The sequence below is a fragment of the Pongo pygmaeus genome, chromosome 4 (genome assembly GCF_028885625.2).
Source record: "Pongo pygmaeus isolate AG05252 chromosome 4, NHGRI_mPonPyg2-v2.0_pri, whole genome shotgun sequence".
Taxonomy (NCBI): domain Eukaryota; kingdom Metazoa; phylum Chordata; class Mammalia; order Primates; family Hominidae; genus Pongo; species Pongo pygmaeus.
In genome coordinates, this window is record NC_072377.2 from 87658277 (window position 1) to 87683109 (window position 24833).

At 32.9% G+C, this 24833-nt stretch overlaps 1 protein-coding gene across 4 annotated transcripts in view; it reads right to left on the reverse strand.

Annotated features, from left to right (window-relative positions):
- The window catches only part of EDIL3 (EGF like repeats and discoidin domains 3), a 450915-nt gene that overhangs the window by 10518 nt on the left and 415564 nt on the right, over positions 1 to 24833 (reverse strand). For all 4 annotated transcript variants that reach the window (XM_063664954.1, XM_063664955.1, XM_054489176.2 and 1 more), the window contains one exon: positions 12050 to 12205. In XM_063664954.1, the coding sequence (XP_063521024.1) occupies positions 12050 to 12205 (156 nt within the window). The remainder of the gene's footprint in view (positions 1 to 12049; positions 12206 to 24833) is intronic.

The following is a 24833-nucleotide window of genomic DNA, read 5'->3' on the forward strand; positions in this document are numbered from 1 at the left end:
CAAAACATGGGGACAGGTTCCATAGTCTCTCTTTCACAAGGGCATGATTCATTTAAACCATTAAAATGAATATATGGGTTCTCTAAAAAAAAATATTTCCATTCCTGTTGCTGCTCTCAAGAAATTTCTTGTGGCTCTAAAGTTTGCTTTCTATTGTAACTATGTAAAAAAGTAGATTTTTGGCTTCAAGAAATACTATATTTTACTGAATGAATCTGGCTTTGCTTCATGTTCCTAGCGTATATAAATCTCTGATTATATCCCAAGAAATTCTTTACTACACCACAAATTTGATGTTCACTTACAATTCTTGTAGCATGATTTGCACTCTACTGCTCCTTCTGTTAGTTTTTTTTTTTCTGAAAATGCACAAATGAAAGATTCCAATAATAATTGGCCAAAACATAGGCAAACGTGTTTTTTTTCCCTACCCTGGCAATAAAAGTCCACATTTCTGGCCCTTCATTGCTTCTCAAATTGCCAGATTCTCTTTGGTTTCCACGTAGTTGACATGAAAGCTGGTTTGGGAACATAATTCTTCATTGGGAAAGAGAACTGTGTGACAGCTTTCTAAAATTCATTATTTCTTAGATCCTCTGGAATTTGAGAGTATTGGAAAACAGGAGGAAATAGCACATTTTTGATAGTATTTTTTTAGAACATTTAACTTCTGGCTTTTCGTAGAAGAGTCCTACTGCTCCTAAAAAGATATGGGATTAGGGGATCCTATTCTCTCCAGTAGTATCAACTTGTCTATTACTGGCAAGCTGGCATAGGCAATACTTGTGATTCCCTAGTCCACTGTGAGAGTGACAAGTTGAGCTAGGAATTGCCAACATCCCAGTTAGCCAGATGAGAGACAAAAGGGACTGGGGCAGAGTGGCCATCTCCATTCATTCTATGGACTGTTTTCTTGCATAACCTTGGCTTTAAGTAACTGGAGAGCTGGTAGCTCTTTAGAAGGAGCCCCAAGAGCCTCACTAAGAAGTTCATGTTACCTTTTGTTATTGGGTCTTGACCTTGGGAAAAAGACGTAGTGAAAAATCAAAGCAAAAGAGTCCATCCTCCTTGACTGTTATCTTCCTTTCCCCAAGCTTGCTGGCATTTAGAATGTAGAGTCCAAAAGCCAGTAGGTAGGATACACCACCATATTTAACTTCTTTTATGATGAAAGTCTCCTTAAGTAATAAGACTATCTTAGGAAATATATCACATAGGATGATTGCCTATAAAGATTTATGAAACATAAAATATGCCATTCTAAACTGTGGCTATATATTTAAACTGTCTGCCTTCCACTACTCAGATTTTGACTGCCATAAGAAATATTCCTACAGAAAAGGTAGAATTGGGAAATCATCTGCTTTTCAAAGACATCTCCAGGAGATATTACCAGGAATAGTTGGAAAGTAAGGGCATCTACTTTTTTCTTTTTAGTAGAACATGAGAAATGTAGAAATGCCTTTCCTCTTTTCTATAAAAGTACAGAGCAACTTGTCTCTCTATTGAAGCTCAAAGCTCATCTCTCAGACTCTCATCTGAAATCACACTAGGTATTTTCCATCTCATCAGAACAATTTGAGACTCTACCCCTGACTCTACCCTTCATGGTAGATATATAAATGATGTGGCAGTAGAGAAATTGGTGTATTTGGTAATTCTTGCCACATTAGGAGACTTTTCCTCACTTCAAGTCTCATTGAAGAGTTTCACTCTATCCTTGTCAGAAATGACTTCATATTGAGCTCTATGTATGAACACAGAAGTGATTTAAGCACTAAGCCATGTGACTTCTAAGCCAGACTGGTGATGAGGAGAAAAGAGAATTAGGGAGAGGAGACAATCCTGGAGATGGATGCAGAGGTGGCAAAGTGGAATCATACAGCTGAAGCAGGGTGCCTAGGTGTGAGCGTAAGCGTGTATTGCCTAGGCACAGAAAGTAGTCATTCTCCTTTATCCTCTCTCCTGAGTATCCTCAGTAGACCATCTGGTCCAGCTACAAGACATAGAAGATCTTAACTGGAGACAAGGTTGTAAGATAAAATATTTTGAATATACTTATACTAAAGAATGTATCATTTATCTGAATTCAAATTTAACTAGGTGTCAGTATTTTTATTTGCCAAATCTGGCAACACTATATGAAGAACATGAGGAATGCTAGACCTAAGCTGAGCAGTCACTAACTCTTCTTTGGGATAAGCTAAATTTTGGGTCTTTTTACTTTTAATGAGTTGAGGGCATATTATTACTAAAATATACTTGATCTCAGAAGAGAAAAGTAAACTTTGATATTACTTATGGCTATTGGGGTATTACCAAAAGGAAGAAAAGAAAAGTGCAATTTTGTTATGTAAAAGTTATATTATTTTCACTCATATATGAGGAATGTCTTCCTTTAATTATTATTAAATATCAGACATTTCATTTATCTGTTCAAAATTGATTTTGTTTCTAACTTTATTGGAAATAAGGAAATTAGTTCTTGTGTTCAGTTTTCTGAGTTTGGTCCTCTGCTCACAGCTTCAGAAAAACTGAGAGGAATGCCTCTTCACACGGGTATAATCACTGAATCCGTCTTTTGTTAAAGTTATTTTTTAATCAGTTTTGTGTCTCAAATTATGCCAGAAGCTTTTTGATGATGAGAAATGTGTTGCCTCTTTAATAAGTGTCCCCAAAGGGCTTATTACAGGTGTATTTGTCCCAAGAGTGCTCTATACATATTTACACACTTTCTCTTTGAGAGTCAACCAAAGGAACTACGTAAAAATCACTGCCAAATGATTAACTTTTTAGGGAGTGGCAGATTCAGAAATCTTTTTATAGTCTCCCATAAACATGGATATATGACAGGTATCATTTGTTCTTTTTCAGATTTACACTATGAAAAAGTAGAAAAATACTGCCACGTTAATTAAGACATTGTGAAACTGTTCAGGGGGAGACTTTTAATTGCTTAACATATTGCAGCTGATGGTGTGATGGTGGATAGTAAAAATGGCATATGTATCATGTAGAGCTAATGTCCTTGGGCATTTTTTAACCATATAATAAACAATAAAAATATTAGTTGTTTGGTGATTATTTAGAAATAAAATGGGTTGAAATTTTTTCTATATTCTAATTGATATAGTTTGGATATTTGTCCCCTCCAAATCTCATGTCAAAATGCGATCCTCAATATTGGAGCTGTAGCCTAGAGGGAGGTGCTGGGTCATGGGGGCAGATCCCTCTTGTATGGCTTGGTGCCCTCCTTATTGTATTGAATGAGTTCTTGCTCTATTAGTTCACAGAAGAGCTGATTGTAAAAAAATAATGTGGCACCTTCTCCTCCCTCTCTTGCTCCCTCTCTTGCCATGTGATGAGCCTTCTCCCTCTTCGACTTCCACCATGAGTAAAAAAAGCTTCCTGATGCCTCACCAGAAGCCAAGCAGATTCTGTTGCCATTCTTGCACAGCCTGTAGAACCATGAGCCAAATAAACCTCCTTCTTTATAAATTACCCAGTCTTAGGCATTCCTTAATAGTAATACAAAATAGACTAACACCACTAGTCAATGGTTAATGCATACTTAAACAATCAAAATAATGACATAGTTTCTATCATACTCAGATTGATCGAGTACTTGTTTTCCTAGTAGGAAAGAAAACTATCAGATTCACCCAAAATAGCATCATAGTTTTTTCTTTATTAAAAATGCTAATTTTCTCTCAGCTAACATCTCCTGCTTTCATCACGTTCATCACTGCCTCTTAATGAATGATAACATCACTGAATTTTAAATAATTTATTAAAGTTTGATAGTCTTGATCATTCTACTGGGGAGCTAATCACTAATCAATATTTTTAATATGTTAGCATTTTTAATCAATGCATACAGTCACAGTTGGGTTAACACTTGATTTTTCTTAGTAGTTGTATAAGAATGACTTAAATAAAAGCATGAGTAATTTTTTTCATTGAGAAATATTGTCATTATGCAATTAGGTCTATTAATAAATAAGTCACACACAAACATGAGATATTCAGAATTTTAAGTGTACACGTTTTTAGTGATTTCTGATGAGTGGTGGAAGATTGAGAAGATAAAAATAAGAAGATTTTAACATTTTTGGCACTTGAGCACTGGGAAAAGTAAGGTAATAAGGCATGTAATAATAGACAACATTTAAATTATTTTTCATTTATGAATATTTTACTTTGATAATACTGCTATGTAACATATTCCTTATGTTTTTCACACATATTTTTTCCTTTTTTGCAGAAACGTGCTAACTAGAAAAACTATATTGTTTCAAATTTTAAGGGAGTTTATCAAACTCCCTGAAAATGTAACTCTGAGTTTTGGAGAAAAAAAGATAATTAGCAAGAAAAAACAATAAGCATGTATCTACTCCTCATTATTGTATTATCCTGACTTGTTTTCTGCTTTCTCCATAAATTTATTGAGAACGATGTTTCATAGCATCTGTACTAGGTGGTTATCTGTCATTAAATAACAGTCACACCAGTAGCAACACTCTTCCTACTCCTTGCCCCCAACCCACCCTAATATTGGTGAATTTTATGAATTTTCTGCCTGATTCTACCACCTAATTGTTGTTAGACAGCGTTCTGCTTTTGCTCTTTTGTTTTTTAATGATGAAGGTTAAAACATCCAAATGCCATCAAGAAAAGTAAATGATTCATTGGCCAAAATTAACTGCATATTTGACATTGACAGTGTTTAATATTAGAAAATGTGAACTAATGTACAAAGGATTTTCTTAGAAACCTCAAAATTCATCCTTAAAGAAGGACAACTGGCTTTCCATTGATGTTTCCAAATAAACTGAATGACTTCTTAAAAAATCACTGAGCTCCTTCAGACAGAATGGCTTCTGGTTGTTCCTGTGTCTAATGAGTCACTCTGGTTTGTCTTTCATTCCAGCATGTAGCTAGTTCCATTCTACAGTTGCACTTACATTGGGCACTAGCCCTCTCTCTGCTTATCTCTATCCCATAAGCCGCATCTCCTGTTCTCCCCTTCCTTTCCTGCTCTTAAACCCTTCTTTACCCTACATCCAAGAACAAACATCTTAGTTGTTCTTGGATCTAGGTAGGACACTTGGAGCTTATGTTAAACATGGAAATGGAAGCATAATACTTTTTGTAGGAGACCCAGGGCTATTTGCTTGTGGACTTGCATCCATTTTTTTCTGTCTTGTTTTTGACCCCAGGCCTCCACTTCACAACTGGTTCTGTTAAGTGGGTCCCTATTATGTTCTCTGTGTACCTTAACAACTGCTATCACACTACTCATTGATGACAATATGCTGCTTTCTGAATTCAGTTTATTTAACTACATTGTCCTTTCCCAACTCAGCAGGAAGATCTAGGCCTGCAAACCACTTTCACTTTGCTAAATCAATTATTCTGTACTCAGATATTTCCTGATATATTTCATTCTTGGTCAGAGGCCTTGGCAAAATTTACAAGCATCCCATTCTATTTTGGGCATACCGGCACATATCCTAGTCAGGTCTCATAATATTAAATTACAAGTAGAAAAGCAGAGAAACTTCTGAATAACAGTTGATGCCAAATGGTATTTATTTAAATAACAATATCCACGATGTGCTTATTACACATTGCATGCCTGTATTAAAACATCTCATGTACCCCATAAATATACACACCTGTCTATGTACGCACACAAGTTAAAAATATGCAAATTAAAATAAATAAATAAATAACAATGTCCTTATTTTTAGACAATTCTGAAATAATATGATGGTCTTCTTAACTTTAGTTTCAATTAAGTCACTCAGCCACTGAATATTTAAGTAAGTAAAATAAAGTGACTACATGAATTTCTATCATGTAGGGGCACACTTCACGTGCTATTACTGAATCCTAGTGTTTTGGAAATTGCTTTTTGGAAAGCAGCCTCCATTCCTTCCTTCTCTGCCTTATTTGAAAAGAGTAACAATACTCTGAATGGATGAAACTAATGGTCTCCATGTAATATGGAGAGAAACCGTCCTTGATCCTGTTGCTCAGAAACATGCAGCTGCTCCCTCTTGAAAGACAATTCACTCCCTTTGCTTTTCCCCCTGCTATCATCTTCCTCTGTGAGTGCCACTGACAATTCCATTTTATTTACTCCCTAAGGGATTCTTCAGGTTCTAAGTTTCTCACCCAGATCAAATTTCAAAAGAACAGCATGAGTATTATTGACTACTCATCTGACCTCTGCCTTACCCATGAGTTGGACTTTCAAGGTATTAAACATTCAAATTTAATTTCAGCTCTCCAAAACTACTCACTTCAGCAGAAATGACAGGATGCTCTGTGACATCTGTAATTACTGTTGAATTTGAATATATCCTTCAATACAGACCATGGCTGGCAGCTTTATTAATGAGGACTGATGATGTTGCTGCTTCTATTTTTCACACCCATGCTGAGAAAGGGAAGGAGGTTGAAAAGGACCAGGGACTGTTTTCTTCTATTGGAGAGTGATGGACTTTTATGAAACTGACATAATCTATGTGCTATTTCTTCCCTAGAGTTGTTTTATCAAATAATATACCTAGTAGGTTATATTTTGACTTTCCCAAATAAATGGATTAAATCAAAATTTTTCCACCTTTACTGAGCTTCTCATTAGACTGGGAGACTGTGTCATATTCAGATTTTTTTGTCACTTGGAGTCTGCCAACTGAATACACAGTTGAATGAATATAAATTTCACCTCCTTCTAGATGATCCCCCCATCTAATCTGCATCCTAAACTACTTAAATATATTATTTCAATTTAAAATTTGTTTAAAGCTAGTGTTTACTTTGTGATTTTCATAAGGGAATTGGCAAACTTATTAAAATTTAATCTTATTTTTAGAAACATTGATTCATATTGACTTCCTCTGACCAATTAGAGGCCAAAGTCCTAAAGAATAATAATAAATTCCATTCTCACTAGAAAAACAGAAAACTACACTTAGTTTCAAAAATTTAATTTTGTTTTTGGCATCAATTAGTCATTTTTCACACACTTGCTTACTATTATCTGGGGCCTCTGTAAACATTTAGATTTCCAGCTCATCTCCACAGAGTCTGAAGCAGGGCCCAGAAATATGTATTTTTAAACAAGTTCTCCTCATGAGTGCCATAATCAGACAATTATGGTAACTACTGAATTAGAGAGTTCACCAAGATATTGCAGTTTATTTCTTGATGAATATATGTGTGATTCATCCTTAAGGACCAAGAAAGTATTATTGGAAACAGGGGATTTTGTTTTCTGTTTTGGAAAATCCAGGTAAAGTTTCAACTTTTCAACTTATGCTTTTACAAAACTCTGGAAATTTTAGGGAGGGAGATGAAATAGAGTATTACCAGCTTCTTCATTCCTGAATAAAGAAAGCTCTTATGCTGTGAATTCAGACTTATTTAAACACTATGATGTTATGACTAATATACTGGATGAGAAAACCCATTTTTATTTCTAATTTTTCCATATAAGTACTCTTCCTGAAATTTATTATTGCTTTACTTTGGCTTATAACCTGAAAAATTAAATACTGAAAGTGTTTGTCAAGTTTTGCAGTTTTCCTGCTAAATGCAGTAAAAAACAGCTCCAAGTGTATAAAACAAATGTCACTTTCATAAGAGCAAAGGAACATTTGACTTTCAAATAAAAATGTACCTGAATTAATGCTGTAGAGAAATATAAAAGTTAGTTAAATGTTAGAAAATGCTGTAGACTAGTAAGGGGAAAATAAAAATGTATGGACTGTAATGAAAGTGTCATCATAGGCTCAATTACAAGAGATTTAATGTGGAATTTAGCTAAAAAACAATACTAAAGTAAACTGCAATTCTTGTGAATGCTATGGGAGGGTTTTCAAAAACTGACATCTCAATAAGGAGAACAGAGTATTATTTTTCTTCAATTGACTTTTGGCATGTGTGTGTACACATGTATGTTTATTACATATATTTAAATATTCCTCTGTGTGTGTGTGTGTGTATATATATAGTATATATATATATATATAATGTGTATATATACCTATATATGTGTATATATATACGTATATATATATAATGTGTATATACATATATATATATATATATATATATATGGCATTGATTTTCTGAGGCTTAGTCATTCTGGTTAGTAAAAAACAAAAAGGCCATTGATACATTTTTAGAGTTTTATACCACTTGCTGTAAACCTAGAAAATTGCATTTATTTTCAGATTACTTTTCTGAAGTAATCTTGTGTCTGGATCTACATTAGACTTCCACACCCACCCTCCAAAAATCTATTAAAGCAAGCAGTCAATAAAAACAAACGGCACAAAAGAAGACTTAGAAGCTTTTGTTTATACATATTTCTGTTTGAAAAGTGCATCTATAAAACATCTCACAGACACGTTTTGCCCTGAAACATTCAATTCATCTATTATATTTGTGTGGATGAAAGCTTGTGGTTGAATTGGCACTTGTAAATATTGAAGACTTTTTTTTCCTCTTACGGAAAGTAACCATGGAAAACAAGACAAAAATAATGTTAAGAATCAGTAGGAGATGGCTTACTCAAAGTCAGAAAAAATTAATTGCTAAGTAGTATTGAGCCCTTTTAAACAGAAGAGGACATCTATAAAGGATATATGAAATGATACATAAAATATCTAGTAGAACTAGTAGTAATAAAGCAAAAGAGTTATTTTGATACCTATCAAAAACATATTTTATTGCTATGTATGTATATTTACATATAAAATGACATTTTCAAGTGTTTAAATAACTTAGGCAATACATTTTCTCATTTGTTTTATAAAATTCTTTTCTATGTAAAAATGGAGAGACCTAATGCTGTGTAATTCCTTCTTCCCCATAAAAGATTTCCTTATGATAATACTAATTACTGAATTTTTATCTACAGTTTATTGGTGTCAGTTGTCTTCTTCAATAGTAAATAATAAACTTAGGCTTTTATCTTAGGTTTTTCTTCATTATGCCTAATTAGTTACAATATTAAAAGAAAACTGGTTAGATTTCTTTTTAAAACTACCAGTTACATTGTCTGAGTTTAGCCAATTATCATGTATTTATAACATCAAAATGGTTTCATGAAAAAATTTTACATTATACAAATAATAGTGTGCTTTACGGTCTCACAGGAGAATTCCAGCTCACATTATTTTTAGTAAATAGTATGCATCAATCTACTTTCACAATTTTCCAACTTGCCTAGTAGAGTCTATTTTTTCTTAACAATAGTATTTATTTTGGTTCGATGTTTGAGGTGATGGATATCCCAATAACGCTGATGTGATCATTACTCACGTATGCATGTATTAAAATATCATATGTAGCACCCCAAATATGTACAAGTATGATACATCAATTTAAAAAAGATTTATTTTGGTCATGTCCAAATTGTATGTTATAATAATTATAGTTCCTAAATATGTGGATTAATAGCTATAATCTATTTTGCTTGTGTTTATGGAGGTAAGTTTCTGGGCCTTAACATTCGTTTGAAGGTGGATTTCAAAAGTTTAAAATACATATCACAAATCCTGAAGCAATCACAAAAATAGCAAAATGTTATGGCTGATAATTCAACAAACACGATTAAAATGGAATCATTGAAAATTTGATTAATCTAAAAGAGTGAAAAAATAGGAATAACAAACAAAAATAGATGTGACAAATAGGAACTAAATAGTAAGATGATAAATTTAAATCCAATTACATTAATACTCCCATCAAATATAAATTGTTTAAATGCTCCACTTGAAAAGCAGAGATAGACTGGACAAAAGAAAATCAAATTGTATGCTGCATAGAAGGAATACTTTTCAAATATTGAGTACAAATAAGTCAAAAGTAAAAGGATGAAAAAATACTAAAAAACCATATGCTAAGGTAGCATTCATAAAAAGAAAGCTGGAGTTAATCGATATCTATTAATATCACACAAAGTAGATTTCAGAGCCAAAAATAGTACCAGGGGTACAGAGGTTCGTTCTCTAATGAAAAAGGGTTGATTTGGTCAAAAGGACATTAAAAATCTATTTATGTATATATCAACAGAGCTTCAAAATACATCAAGCAAACACTGATATAATGGCAAGAAGAGACAAATCCATAATGACAGTTGAAAATTTCCACATTCCTTTCTCAGTAACTGACAGTACAAGTAGACAGAAAATCAGCAAAGATACAGAAAACCTGAGTAACTCTATCAAACGACACACAAATTTTATGTAAGTTTCAGATTGAGATAATGAAATAAAACACATTAACAAGAAAATGTCTAGTCTATAAGAAAAATTAAATTACTCACATATGAAATCACATTTTTACCTAAATGGAGACAAAAAAGTATCTCAACAGTTGAATGGTTTAACCATAATTTTCTTTATGCTTCTTCCCTAAACTAATCTATATAAAGATTTCACTATTATAGATGTGCTGTTTACTGAATCTTACACATGGATAAGTAAATACTCATCTGTCTTAAAATTAATTTCAAGCCTGTATCATTTATGAAGTTAAAAAAAATTCATCTTATGAAACATACACTGAATCAGAATGCCTACTGTAAAAGGTAAAAGACAGGAAGTGAAATAGTTATTTGCAATAAATCATGGCAAACACTTGTCTATAGCTCACAAAATAAGTTTGAAAATAATTTTACAAAATATCTAATATTTATTCAGTTTAAGATGTCATTGATTATAAATCATGCCATTATTTTATGTTCATCTACGAAAGAATAAGTGCTCTCAATTAAATTGTGATGTAAGATACAGCAATTTCTAAGATGTTAACATGTGAAATGTGTGTGTGTTCTGAGATGTTAACATGTGACTAGATGTGGCTTTTCAAATCTAAAGCTAAAAACACATCTCTTCTAAAATAAATTTTGTGTGAACTAAATGTAGACTGTCGAATCACTTAAACAGCCATTACAGCCCTAGTGTTTCCGGGGAAATTTATAAATTCTCTGCCTTGAATATTTGAAGAAAGATATTTTCAACCCCTCTGTCAATAATGCAATAACCATAAGGAAGTAAAAGGATTACATAACATAAAAATAATTATTAACTCAAATATTTGACATGTATAAAGCAGTGTTATATTCTCCCCCAAATCCTTGATCTGAGAGTTTTTGTTGATGTTTTCAGAAAGCTAGCATTCCTTGCACAGTGACTCTAAGCAACGAATTAACTTGATTTCACTAATCCAACTGAGGCCATATTTAAACATCTGATCCCAATTAGTCATTGATAAGGCCTTGAGCACTTTCATTCTCCAGGGTCTCACAGATACTGAAACCAATAGATACTATGAAAAGATGCTCAAAATGCTAAACATTAAAAAAAAATTGTATGGCATTGATTTGTACAGTGTGTGTGTATAGAGGTGTGTATATATGAAATTCAAAGTAGATTATAAATTTAAAAGAAAAATAAAACAAACCTATGAATTAAAATACAATGAAGGAAACGGAGCAGAAAAACATCTGAGTTTTTTGTTGTTGAGCTGTGTAATCAAAATTGTTCTATTTCTAAATTTCCTACTTGTTACAATAATTAAGAAAATATAAATGTTTAAAAATAATTTCATTAACCTTTGAAATATTTTTCTCCAAAGAACATTTTATCTAACATCAGGAATTTAATAATGAAAATGACAGTGGCATATACTCTAGCAATAACTATTTACATGTGTATTATGATAAACTATTCAAGATTCTATTACCTTTATAAACTATTAGGTGAATCTTAGATAGTCAGATCTTAGGCAATTAATAATATGAAAAATGTTATCAGTAAAGCAATTTTTTCCCTCTAGGTTGCACCATTACATACCACACTGCAAACCCCTTTACAGTACTATTCTTTAAAGCTTTTTATTTAACATATATTTTCAGTATATGTGGATACTATTTTCAGTACAGATGTATAAGCAGTTAATTCAATCAAACTTGGGTGTAATTTGATCCTCCACTTCTGAACTTTATAAACCGATTTGGCTGACTTACCTTATCTTTTCTTTGCTTTTCATCCTGGTATACAGTCCAGTGTTCTCCATCATTGCTGTAAGCCAGTTTGTAGGAGCCAACAAACTGTACATGACCAAAATCTTTAGCTCCTTGTGTAATGATGCCAGTCACTTTGGTTGGAACAAGAAGATCCACCTAAAAAAAAAAAAAAAAGAAAAATACATGCTTTAAATGCGACAACCAAGTTGTAAACTTGCAAGTCTTTTGATGTCAAAAGAATAAAACTATATATCTCCTAAAACCAAAAATCTGCCTAGCTATTTGTATTTTGAAACCAATGACTGAGCCTATTATTGGCTTATAATTTTGATATTGCCACTGGGTTAATGTAGTCCAAGACTACTTGAATAACCATTTTTACCATTTTAAAGTAAAATCATGGTGACTTCAGTACAGCAATTAATTTTATATTAGGTGGATTCATCTATTTGTGCAGGTTTTTTTTTTTTTTTTTTTTTTTTTGTAACTGAGATAGAACACATGTGGTTGGGGTGACCTTCTTGAGATTAATCACTACCTGCCAGAACTTTACTTATAGTTCAATTTTCTGATTTTATTGGTCATTTCAATGAAAATAAAAATAGCACTGTGGCTGTGTCCACATCAGGAACAAAAATAGTATTAGATTTTCACAATGGAACATTAGTCAATCCTGTTTCCATAAATTTTAATCAATTCAATAATATATAATTGAGTAATAGTAATCATTGTCCAGTGAAAACCCCCTTTTAGAAAACTACAATTCTAAAATGGTTGAGGAGGAAGGCAAATATTCTTCAAAAATGAAGAAGGATTAAATATATGCATTCCTGACTTGTGGAGTCTATGCTCATAATGTGTTCTTTTCTGCAAAATACACACTTTAAAGGGCATGAGACCCATGGAAATTTAGTAAGATTTAAAATCATCAAAACGTAATTGCAAAAGTTAGGAAACATTTTCATCAAAGAATACGTAATATAGAATAGTTCAGTATTTTCCTTTTTTTCTCTAATTCATTCCTGCATTTTTTTTACATCTTATATAATGCTAATTTTTAAAAAATCTAGAAAACTTTGTTTTCTATGTGGACAACTCTTGTAAGATCTTTGCCTTTTATGTTTATGTTCCTTGATCTACGGCTTCCTCTCTCTTCCTGCAATAGCCACTTACTTCCACCTATTTCCTATGACTAAGTGCCTTGCTACATCCTTGATCTTATCATCTTTAACTGTCATGATCCCATGTGTGATCTTGGTGCTTTCAACCACTATATCCTTTGTTTCTATTTCAGGTTCTCTATCCTGTGAGATGTAAGGTAGCCACAAATAGATAGTCATGGGTCAGATACAGGCCATGAATGAGAAGAGAGAGCTAGAGAGAATGCATAGAATAAGGCCATATTTAGTGACACAGATGCCCATCAGCAAAGGTGTGAAACAGTTTCCAATGTGTCACAGCCTGTGAATATTCACTATTTTTGAATTCACATGAGCTTTTTGTTAACTTTTTGGAGCATGTGTTAAAGCTTTTAGGCTCAAGTTGCATGATGAATTAGGACGAAAGACCACTTTTAATGCTCTATTTAAACATTTTCAAAAATCAAATTTTTTGGCTACTTTTCTAAACATGTGTTATATCATCTAAAATGTCTTGTGTGTCCAGCAGTAATGCAGGATGGCAAAACTATGATATCCTGGGAAGGAAATGGTTAATGTCTCACATTGTGCAAATGTCTTCTTGTGTGTCCTCATTTAATCCTCCCAATAACCATCCAAGGTAGGATATTAATTCCACTTTACAGATGAAGAATTTAATATCAAGAGATGTAACATAATATGGTGTGTGATCCAAAAATAAACAGTGAATACAGGAATATCACAGATTCCAATCAAAGATCCACCATACATAGAGATTCTTAGCATAACGGATCAGTCATTGATTTTCGCAGTGAGTAATTACTCATTGATCGTTTATATTTTCTGTCAGTGATTTCTTTCCACTCTCTGTGACTCCTTCAGAAATTTCTAAAGCATCACCACACTCGTCAAACTGACAGCAACTTAAGTCAAACAAAAACAATCCTGGATTTATAATATTAGTAAAGCCCTGTGTTTTATCATGAATTTCCTCTCTGTTCTTCAGCTGTCTGGGCTTTAAAATATAGATTGCTTTTGTTGTCCTAAATCCAAACCTAATTGAGCGGAGACAGCAGGGCAAAGCTGCTCTTCTTCAAAGTGTTCTTAATGTTGCTGGCACTCAATACATGGAAAAAAAAAATCTTAAAGAACGGAGTCGGTGTTTTCCTATCACAGGCAGTCAACGCACAGGAACTCAAACAGTGTCACCAAGAATATGATCACCTCCAGGCTGAATTCCCTCAGGTCCTAAACTTCTATAAGTCCTTAGCTAAGACGATGTATTGAGGAGTTTTCTAACATCCCCTTTTCTGCAGTACTTTTTAAAGTCAGCTGGGTTTCCTGCTGGGTGGAGATGTTTTCTCCCTAAGTTGTGTGTCTTGGCACTTTCCAACAGGTATGTTTTTCTCCCACTCTAACTGCTCCCCTTCTGCAACATTTTTTTTTCTATATAGAAACGTTTTTCTTTTTTGTTCCAGTTAAGCCACCTTCTCCACTTAAATAGTCAGCAATCTGTTTAAAGCTGGATTTTGTCCCAAAATTTGCTACATTAAACTTAGAGTATGAGACCTAAGCAAACCTTCCTTCAGTACAAAAATAATCGGCAACTCACACTGAACATGAGGTTGCTGACAGAGGGCATGTACAGAACTCACCCTGAGAGGCACTTAGACCACATAACCCCAGAGTTCGGCATGCAGAATGATTCTAGAAAAGCCCATTCCTTAGGACTCAATGCTTGCCCCTGGTCTAGGACCACTCTGCCCTCTTGAAGATCTTTAGGGTGAAAGTTGAGCTGCAAATATGCTGGACAAAATACCTTCTGGTCTTTTAGATCCTCACCTCCCCAAATTTGGCTGAAATAGGGCAGACTATTTAGTGCACTGAGCTGGCTCATGGATAGATATTTGGCTTCATGCACTGCATGCACTTCATGTCTGGATCTGCCTTAAATGTGTCTTACATATAACAGGCGCTCAACAAACGTTTTGCTGAATTGAGTTGGGACTCCTTCCTTAAGTATGTTCTATGGACAAGAACAAGTTCACGGCTATGAATGTCACTATGTATCAGAGCAGAAAATTCTAGCTACCTTTCTCTAGTTTTTCTATGAGGATTTTTCCTTGACACAGTGTCAAGGAAACACAGTGTCACTGTGGTATCCATCAATTTTTACTGAAGAAGGCAAGTAGCAAAAAATCCTCTCCAATCTTAAGGAATTTGATGCCAAGAGTCAGCCTACTCTAATGGAACTGGGTAGTTTGGCGTCCCAAATTGGCTCAAGGATCTTGGACATGCTACTTTGCCTCTCTACCTCCCAACTTCCTGATCTGAGAAATGAGGATAACAATTCTCAAAGGACTTTATGAGAATAAGATGAGGTAATATTTACCGTGTGTACAGAAGTAGGTATAGCAATATATAGACTATAGTAAGTACTATGGAAGACTTTGGTAACATCATGAAATTAAGAAATCTGAGGGAAGAATTTAATATATGTTTCAGAATATCTTGTTAGAAGGAAATGGAAACAGGGAAATGGGTGACTAGCTTGTTCTAGAAACAAGTTCTGGATCATAAAATATTTCGCTCACCATCTCAGGATATATACAAAAATAGTTATTTTACCTTTACTTAAAGTAGACAAATTTTGAAAAACCTGAAATTCCCATTTATGAGTGAAATGGTTAACTAAAAACAATGTAACAGTCTTGGTATGGTGGCTCACACTTGTAATCCCAGGACTTTGGGAGGGTGAGGGGCAGATGGTTTGAGCTCAGGAGTTCAAGACCAGCCTGGGCTACATGGTAAAACCCCACCTCTACAAAAATTACAAAAACTAGCTGGGTGTGGTGGCATGCACCTGTAGTCCCAGCTACTTGGGAGATTGAGGTGGCAGGAGGGCTTGAGCCTGGGAGGTGGAGATTTCAGCAAGTCAAGATTGTGCCACTGTACTCCAGCCTGGGCAACAGAGCCAGACATCATCTCAAAATAAATAAAATAAACAAAACAACAAATTTTATATATTATGCATCTCTATTTAAATACTGATTGTGATGCAATGGAGATATAGCTTTAAAGTAATTTTAAAAGAGAAAATAGATTCCAAATCTTATTGAGTTACTTATTTCACTCTAAGAATGAAAACAAGAGGGAGGATACTTAAGAAGAGAGGATTAAATGATTCAACAGTAAACAAAAATGTATGGCATGAGAGTTCTGTGGGAATATAAACTTTTTTGTTGTAAAACATCCTGTAATGTTTTGGCAAAGCATAAATATTTTTAGAGTGTGTCTAACTTAGACAAATGGCATAGAATTCTGTGAGCATTTGTTTGAGGAAGTTAAAGATAAACTTCATTTCAGACATCTGCACAGCACCCTGATCACAGCTCCCTGGAAGAAGATGGGGCAGACTGGAAAATTAAGTTGATTTTCGTGAAGACATTCTTGAAGGGGTGAGGACAATGAAAAGTGATACAGATAAATAAGTGTGCAAGAAATGTGAACACAGGCCAGTTTCATCACAGAATTGTGCCACTCAGCTACATCTAAAATGCTCTTGTTTCTGCCTTCATATCATTTATTCTGAATTGTGTATTTTATGACTTCATAGAGTTTGTAAAATTAACTCATTAAACAGAAATGACTTTGAAGCTAATATGGTTAACTAGCACAGTATTTGAAAACTGACTTATAGGCAAAGTATTTAATAACATTTGGTTTCGATACAGAATGTTTTATCTTAACATTACACAAAACAATTGTTGTTAGTCCCAGTTACATTTAAGGCACATAATTAATGGTACTTGGTATTTGGACAACATGGCTGGTTATCAGATGTTGGCTACACTTGTAGTCCATATTTGCAGGCCAACTAGTTAATGTGATTAATAATCTGAAATATTCAGCTCCTGTATCTGATTTGATCTAGTTCTGATCTAAAGTTTGGAATCCTTAAAATATGATTGAGGCCGGATAACATAAGCATTCTAGCACTCATTATTGCATTCTCCCCTTTACTAAAAAAATTTTAATTTTCAACAACATTTTAAAACATTTAACACAGCAATTGCTTTTTTCATGTAATATATTAAAAATATAATAACTAAAACCAAAAACTCATCCCATGAAATAATCTGTCAAAGGATGAAGTTTTCTGTTGTATTGGTGTGTTATGGTATTTTTTTCACATGTAAAACCATGTACGACACATGTATGGTGCAATAAACAAATGTTCTAAGCTCAAGTGATCATTCAGCTGTGAGTTTTGTGGACACCTGGCATGTTGTAGACATTCCAAATATACAGGCATCATCGGCCTGAATACAAAATTGAGATAATTTTGTACTTAACAATTACCTGCAATTACAACATGAACAGTGCCATATGTCAATCTGAACTACAACCTATGATTGTTCTCAGCTTATAACTATTAATTTTTAAAAGAATTTATTTAGAATCATGCAAGTAGTTCAACTGCACATTTTTCACTGAGAATGGGAGGTAACATGATAATTATGAATATTTTATATTTAACATTTTAAATTTTAATTATCTTTTTCATTATGAATAAGATATATGATCTGTAGAAAAATTTATTAATAGAAAGCTTTAAAAACAAGTCCGTGTTACCATGAGATATAATCAATGCTTTCCTTCCCAATTCAAATATGTTTTCAGACAAATTTGTTGTTCTTGGCATTTGAAAAAATATTATTGGTTATCAGACGTTGGTTACACTTTTCATCCATATTTGCAGGCAATTAGTTTACTCTTTATTTCTTAATATTTCAATAGTAATTATGTTATTAAAATATTTTTATATTGTCTATTTTTAATATATATGTACTTATTTATACCTAGTATGTCATTTTAAGGAGTTACTACAATCATTAAATTACTATAAAACATTTACTCCCTCTATCCTTAATTTTTCTATTAAAATTAACATTCCCATACAATCATAGTCCTTTCATCCTGGGCCACATATCTCTTCATTCCTATTCATAAATTCAAATAATTAAGGCTACTTGATCAAAGGAAATGATTTTAAAAATACACAAAAAAGGCCTTTTAAACATAAAAGAAATAAACATATAAATAATAGTAATTCCTAATGACTATATAACATTCCGTATTGTGCGTGCATGAATGAATATGAAAATTATTTAACCAATCCCTTGTTGATGTTCATTTAATTTGTTTCCAATTCTTTTACTATCAGAAGAAAAACAGACTCAACTCTCATGTGTATTTATTTGCCCACTTGTGCAACTGTTTCCTTATAGACACTAAGAACCTGGCCTCTGAAATGTGATACACATCGTTTCATTTATCTTCAGGAAAATTACACTCTTCCATCTGCTATATAAAATAACTCTTTACACACCAATCCCATTTTTAAATAAAATTTTACATTTAAATACATCTTATTTTTAAAAAAATTGATACATAATAATTGTACATATTTATGAGGTATCTAGTGATGTTTTGATACTGCAATGTCTAATGATCAGACCAGGGTAATTAGCATATCTATCATTTCAAACATTTATTATTTCTTTTTGTTCATAATCCTCCTTGTAACTATTTGAAACCATATAATATATTACAGTCAACTATAGTCATCTGACAGTGGTATAGAAAACTAGAAATTATTTCTCCTACCTAGCTGTAATCTTATTTCCTTTATCAAATCTCTTCCTAACTTCCCATGCCCTCTAACTTCCCAGTCTGTAGTATCTGTTTTACTTTTTACTTCTGTGAGATCAACTTTTTTTAGCTTCTACACAAGTGAGAACATGTGTGCTTAACTTTCTGTATATTTTTGACAATTGAAAAGTGGCATTTTTACATTTAATCCACATAAACGTCACTAAGTGGAATTTAATTGAAAAGTGGCATTTTTACATTTAATCCACATAAATGTCACTAAGTGGAATTTAATTTATATTTTCTTAATTGTTCAGTGTCACTAATTATATATATATATATAGTCTCTTTCATGTTCTTTGTCTATTACCTATTGGATTAGAAATTTTCCTGTTGATTTTTAAGAATTATTTATATAGTATCATATGTGGTTTCTGTTACATTTGTTGCATTTTTTTTTCTAATTTGCTAAGTCACTTAATTTTATTTTTAGTACAAGTTTTCAATTTTACTATACTCATATGTATCAATTACTGTTTTTGTGATTGCATATTTTTGTATGGCTAAAAAGATAATTTACTTGATTAGATCAGTTAAATCTACAATTTTCTCTGAGTTTTCCTTTCAAGTTTTCTTTTATTCTTTCTTGTTCTTACTGAATCATCTTGGTTTTATGTGTATACATAATGTGACATAGGATCACAGTATATATATATTTATTTAAGAACATAATTTTTTTCAACACTATTTGTTTTATAATCTGTTTCTTCTTTGTTTTATCCTCCTACCTGAGTGATTCTTACAAGGTTTGCACTTTGTTCTAGAAATTAATAGTATTAATCATCATCATCCACCAGTATATATCTTGATAAAGGTTTCTTGTATTGCTTTGGATAGAACAAAGTTGGTGCATTCAAGCTGCAGACTGTTTTCTAGGAGAAGACATGTTCAAAAGGTTTTCTTGAGTTATATTTTAAAATATTGCTTCTGCTTCTTTTTGGTGTCTCATTCTAGAAGGCCAGTTGTCCAAAGGCTGAGTTTTTATTTCTGAGGTTTTTTTGTAATATTTTCTCACTCATCCTTTTCATTTATTTATTATTTTCCTCTGCATTCTCAGAGAGTTTCTCCATTCTGTCCTTAATATTATAGATTTATTTTTGATAATGCAATTTTAACATATATTTTAATCTATATTTTGAAATATATTTCAGGGAAATTGGAAAAATATAGCAGCTCCCTCATTTTCTCAGCATTAATCTTACCTTCTCTATTACTCCTCTATTATGTCATAAAGAAAAAATATCTTTCTTTTTTCTTTTTTTTTTAAAGAGACAGGGCCTTGCTCTGTCACCCAAGTTAGAGTGAAGTGCATGATCATAGGTCATTGCAGCCTCAAACTCCTAGGCTCAAGCCATCCTCTTGCCTCAGCCTCCTGAGTAGCTAGGGGCTACAGGCATGCACCTCCATGCCTGGTTAACTTTTTATTTTTTGTAGAAAGTGCCTTGTTATGTTGTCCAGGTTGGTGTTGAACTCCTGACCTCAAGCAATCCTCCACCCTTAGCCTCCAAAATATTTTTATATATGCTCTTGAAATTTGATTGTTTTTTCATCCGTAGAATATTTCCCACTTAAAATTTTTTTTCATACATTTAGAAAAATCCCTATTCTTTTCTTGTTCTGCACATTTAAAAAATAGGACCTATATTATCTTGTTTTCCCTTCCTTTACCTAACTTGAAATGAGAGAGAAGAATCCTGGTGTTTGTCACATGCCAGTCATATAAGCTCCTCTTTGTCCCTTACCATCCATCAAGCAGTTGCAAGAACTTCTTGGACTTTCTACCAATGCCCAGCAGACATTTAGGCAGTACAGTTTATCTGGTCTTAAGCACAGGACTCTCCTCCTCTTGCTGTTTTCCTCTCAATATATAGAAAAGTTATTTATTTTCTTAATAATTCAAAATCCAAAGCTTTCTGTTATTTTTCATTCAATGGAGATTTTGCTGAGATAACTGAACATCCATTGTTTATTTCTCTATTATATAATTTACGTATTATCACAATATTGTCAATCTTCTCTTGTCAAAATGTAAAATCACAGAGGCAGACAACTTGGTCTATGTTATTTGGCATGTGCCTGGCCTATATGTTTCATGAAATATCTACTGAATGAATAGTTTCATATTTTAGGATTAAGTGAGCTAATGCATCCAATGTGTATGCTATTCATCTTTGTCACATTTGTATTACTGAAGGTTTATTCTGCCTGCAAATGGGAATGGTGGAGTGTTAGGAAGTCAAGTACTGACTACAGCAAGATGTTTCTGGTTGTGGCAAAATGACCACTGAGCCTCTAGACTGCTGTCCAGGCTCTGAGTCTTGGCCACAGCTGCCCTGATTCAGATGTCACAGTTCACACATTGTAGTGACAAGGAGACACTGCCCAGAGACTGGGAAGTTACCAACAGGAATCCCAATGCACATAAATTTGTGCCCATACTTCAGGATGATGGGAAGGGAATGAAAGCTTGCAGCAGTCATGACTCATAAGTGGAATGTATGTGATTTACTCATAACCACAATATAGGAACACTAAAAATCAGGTATACTTTATCAGCTCCAGGGGAACTTTCCAAATATAGTTGTCAGCAGTATTTGAAAAAACTCAACCAGGCTTCACTAAGACTTCATGTATATGAATGAAAGTCCATCCATCACGATCTCATTAAATTTCAAGTAAGTTTAAAAGATAAAAACAGCCAAAATTATAAAGCTTATTAACAAACACATTTGGAGTTAATAAAATGATATTATAAAGATTAAATATAATGCTTTTGTATTGTCATGATATATTTTTTAAAACTTGAATTTCTGTCTTTTTTTAAAAATGAGCAGATCTTTATAATATCCTGTATGCATTTTATTTTGAAATTGTTCTGAAAAAATAATTCTCAAATAATTTTAGTTATAAGTAACTAAAATTGACACCAAGTTAGGCTAATTATCTAATTTCTTCAAGACCTGTGTCAGAGAGAATAAAGCATGTTTGAAGAAAAATATAAAACATTGGAAAGTTTTAGGAAAAAGAATTACGCTTTTCTTACTGGATTACTGAAAGTGACTTTCTGCTGAGTTAATCAAAAATAAAATCACCCTGGGAGAGCAGAATTAACATATCTTCCTTATTTGCCTTTCAAGCCTGATTTTGATTAGTTTGGAGATTTTGACTTATTACATGAATAAAAAATTCAGGGTGGTGGTGAATTGAATTAGTCTATAATTGATAGGGTCATTATTAATTGGTTAATGGAGATTTAATACAAGTTTTTGATCAAAGAGCATAATGATATCCAATAAAGATTTTTCAGGTACTTCAATTACAGCAGTGACAATGCACAAATAAAGTAGAAAACACAGACAATTATCAGTAAATAATTTGCATGTGATTTAGAAAACAATTACATACTTTTAAGTAGGACCTGAAAGAGTTTGTTATTTAGTACTTTTTGATAGCACAGTGTGAACGTTGTATAGGTCAGCATTGTGTCAGCATCTTTTGGATAGCTAAAGACTCAGTGAGCTGGTGATCAGACTTGCAGTTACTTCAAGTAGCTACAATTTAGTTGATTGTTTACACATGTAAAAACTATCTGAATATATCTTTGACAATTACTTTACTGAATATAATTTTATGCAAAGTGTTGCATTATGCACAACCACTATATAAAGACTGGTGTTTCCAAACACAAAACATCTATGTACAAATTTGTGTGTCAATATGTAGAACTACATACATCCTATTCTGTGACAAATATCATAAGAACTGAAAATATAGGTTGGTGCAAAAGTAATTGCGGTTTTGACCATTAAAAGTAATTGGAAAAACCACAATTACTTTTGGACCAACTTAATAAAACATCCACAGAGTAAAGTATATTGTAATAGCAAATCACATTGCATATATTAAGTATTAGGAGGCCCTTGAAAGTTAGGAAAATTGACAGAACACACAACGTATTTTTGTGCTTTGTGCTTGCTGGAGGAGCTATGCATTTTATGTTGATATAAAACTTAACCATTCTTACAATTTGTAAATTGTCCACAGAGTCCTTTACATCATTTTGTTTCATCAGACCATGTGAGCCTGAATTCTAGATTTTTTTAGTCTTAGTTGGATATGTGCATGTTTTATGGTGATTGATTTTTAGGCTAAAACAAAAACAACAATCCAAAGAAACCCAGATGTAACTTTTTCCCCTTTGACCTTATCAAAGGAAGTGGGAAGGGGAATGGCCTCTTAGAAATCAAGCAGGAGGTAAATGCTTCAAATTGCTTTGGGAAAATGTGCCATCAATGTTAGCAGTCGAAAAACAGCCCAGGTCAGCAGAAAGTTCAGAAAAGATTGGAGGGGAGAGGAGAGGGAGATGACTCAGCAGGAACAGAATTGCCTGCGGATTCTAGGGTTAAGAGCCACTGACACAGAAAGTGGACTGCCCCAAAGGATGACAATTAAAAAAAATTTTTTTTTGTTCAAATATCAGAGTATACATATAGTAGGAATAAAAGGGATATGAATTATTTCCATTCAAATGCACGGTCCGTAACACTGTGAGCATTATATTTGTATAACAAGGGCAACGAGCCTCCAGCAGATCTGGCAGGGCCATCTAGTTCCTCAGCATTTCAGTCACCATAAATTATACTTGTAGTCTTAGAGAGCCTCATTAAAAGTCATGATTATAGACTTTCTCATTGAATACCCATAAAATCAACATGTTTTATCTACTCATATTTATATTAATTTATTGTGTATATATATCTTATCTATATTCTTCTTCTGTTATTGATGCTAATTTCCATTTGCTTTGTTCCCCGCAGAAATAAGGAGCAGCTGTTGTATTCTTAAAACTCCAATCTCATCAATCTTTTCCTTTAGGTCCTAATATCTATTTCCTTAATATAGTCACCAAGGTCTTTTGAGCTTAATAAATGGTAGAGTATAGAATCAGATGTTGAATGCTGATAAAATCTGAATATAATTTAATAAGTATATTTTAATTAAGTCCTACAGTACAATGTGGCCTGAGTATTTCTATGATGAAGCCCAAAACACATATATGGCTATAGTTATAAGGTTCTGGCTTGAATGTGAGGTATGTAACTTTCATAAAATATTTTCTTCTTGACTGCATGTGAGCAACAAGATGCTTAGACTTTACTTCTTTTGAGAAATGGCCTACATTTAAGGGACTTATATACATGCCTGTCTCAGAAATTACACGAGGGCTAATTTCTTTCTGCACTCAGCACCAAATAATCTTATATTTTAAAAATCACAGTCTTAAGCTCTAAAACTATTCATGCACTGTATTTTCTATTACTGTAAAATAGCTCAGAAACCACAATCTTAAATTAGGTATAGAATTAATAAATCACTTGAAACAAACTCATTATATTAAACTTTTTTTTTGCATATGTATTCAAGATTTTAAAAACTTCTCAAGTTATAGATCACTTAACTGAGGACTCATCTATAGATTTAAATAAAGAATTTTATAAGACACCTCCATCTGTTGAACATTTTTTACATAACTGTCTTTGATATTTGATGGAAGGCTTCAGGCTCAAAGCTGCTGACATTTTAAACATAATTTGAAAAAATATCAGAAGTGACATCAACAGGAAATAGATGTATAATTCCTTTTTTATATGATATTATATATGATATTATAAGTGCTTAAGGATCCTGAATTCCAAAGATATTTTTAATGAAGTTCAAATACTGATTTAAACAAAAGAGGAATCTTGTAAAAATTATTAGAATGACACTAAAAGTATACTATCAAAATTAATTTACAGTGGAACCAATCAACATGAAGGCATCAGAACAAAAACAGAAATAAAAAACTATCCTCATAAACAACTCACCAGATACGTCTCACGCTTCTGGCTTGTTGTATTAAAAGAGGTTATTCTGACATGCCTTTCCAA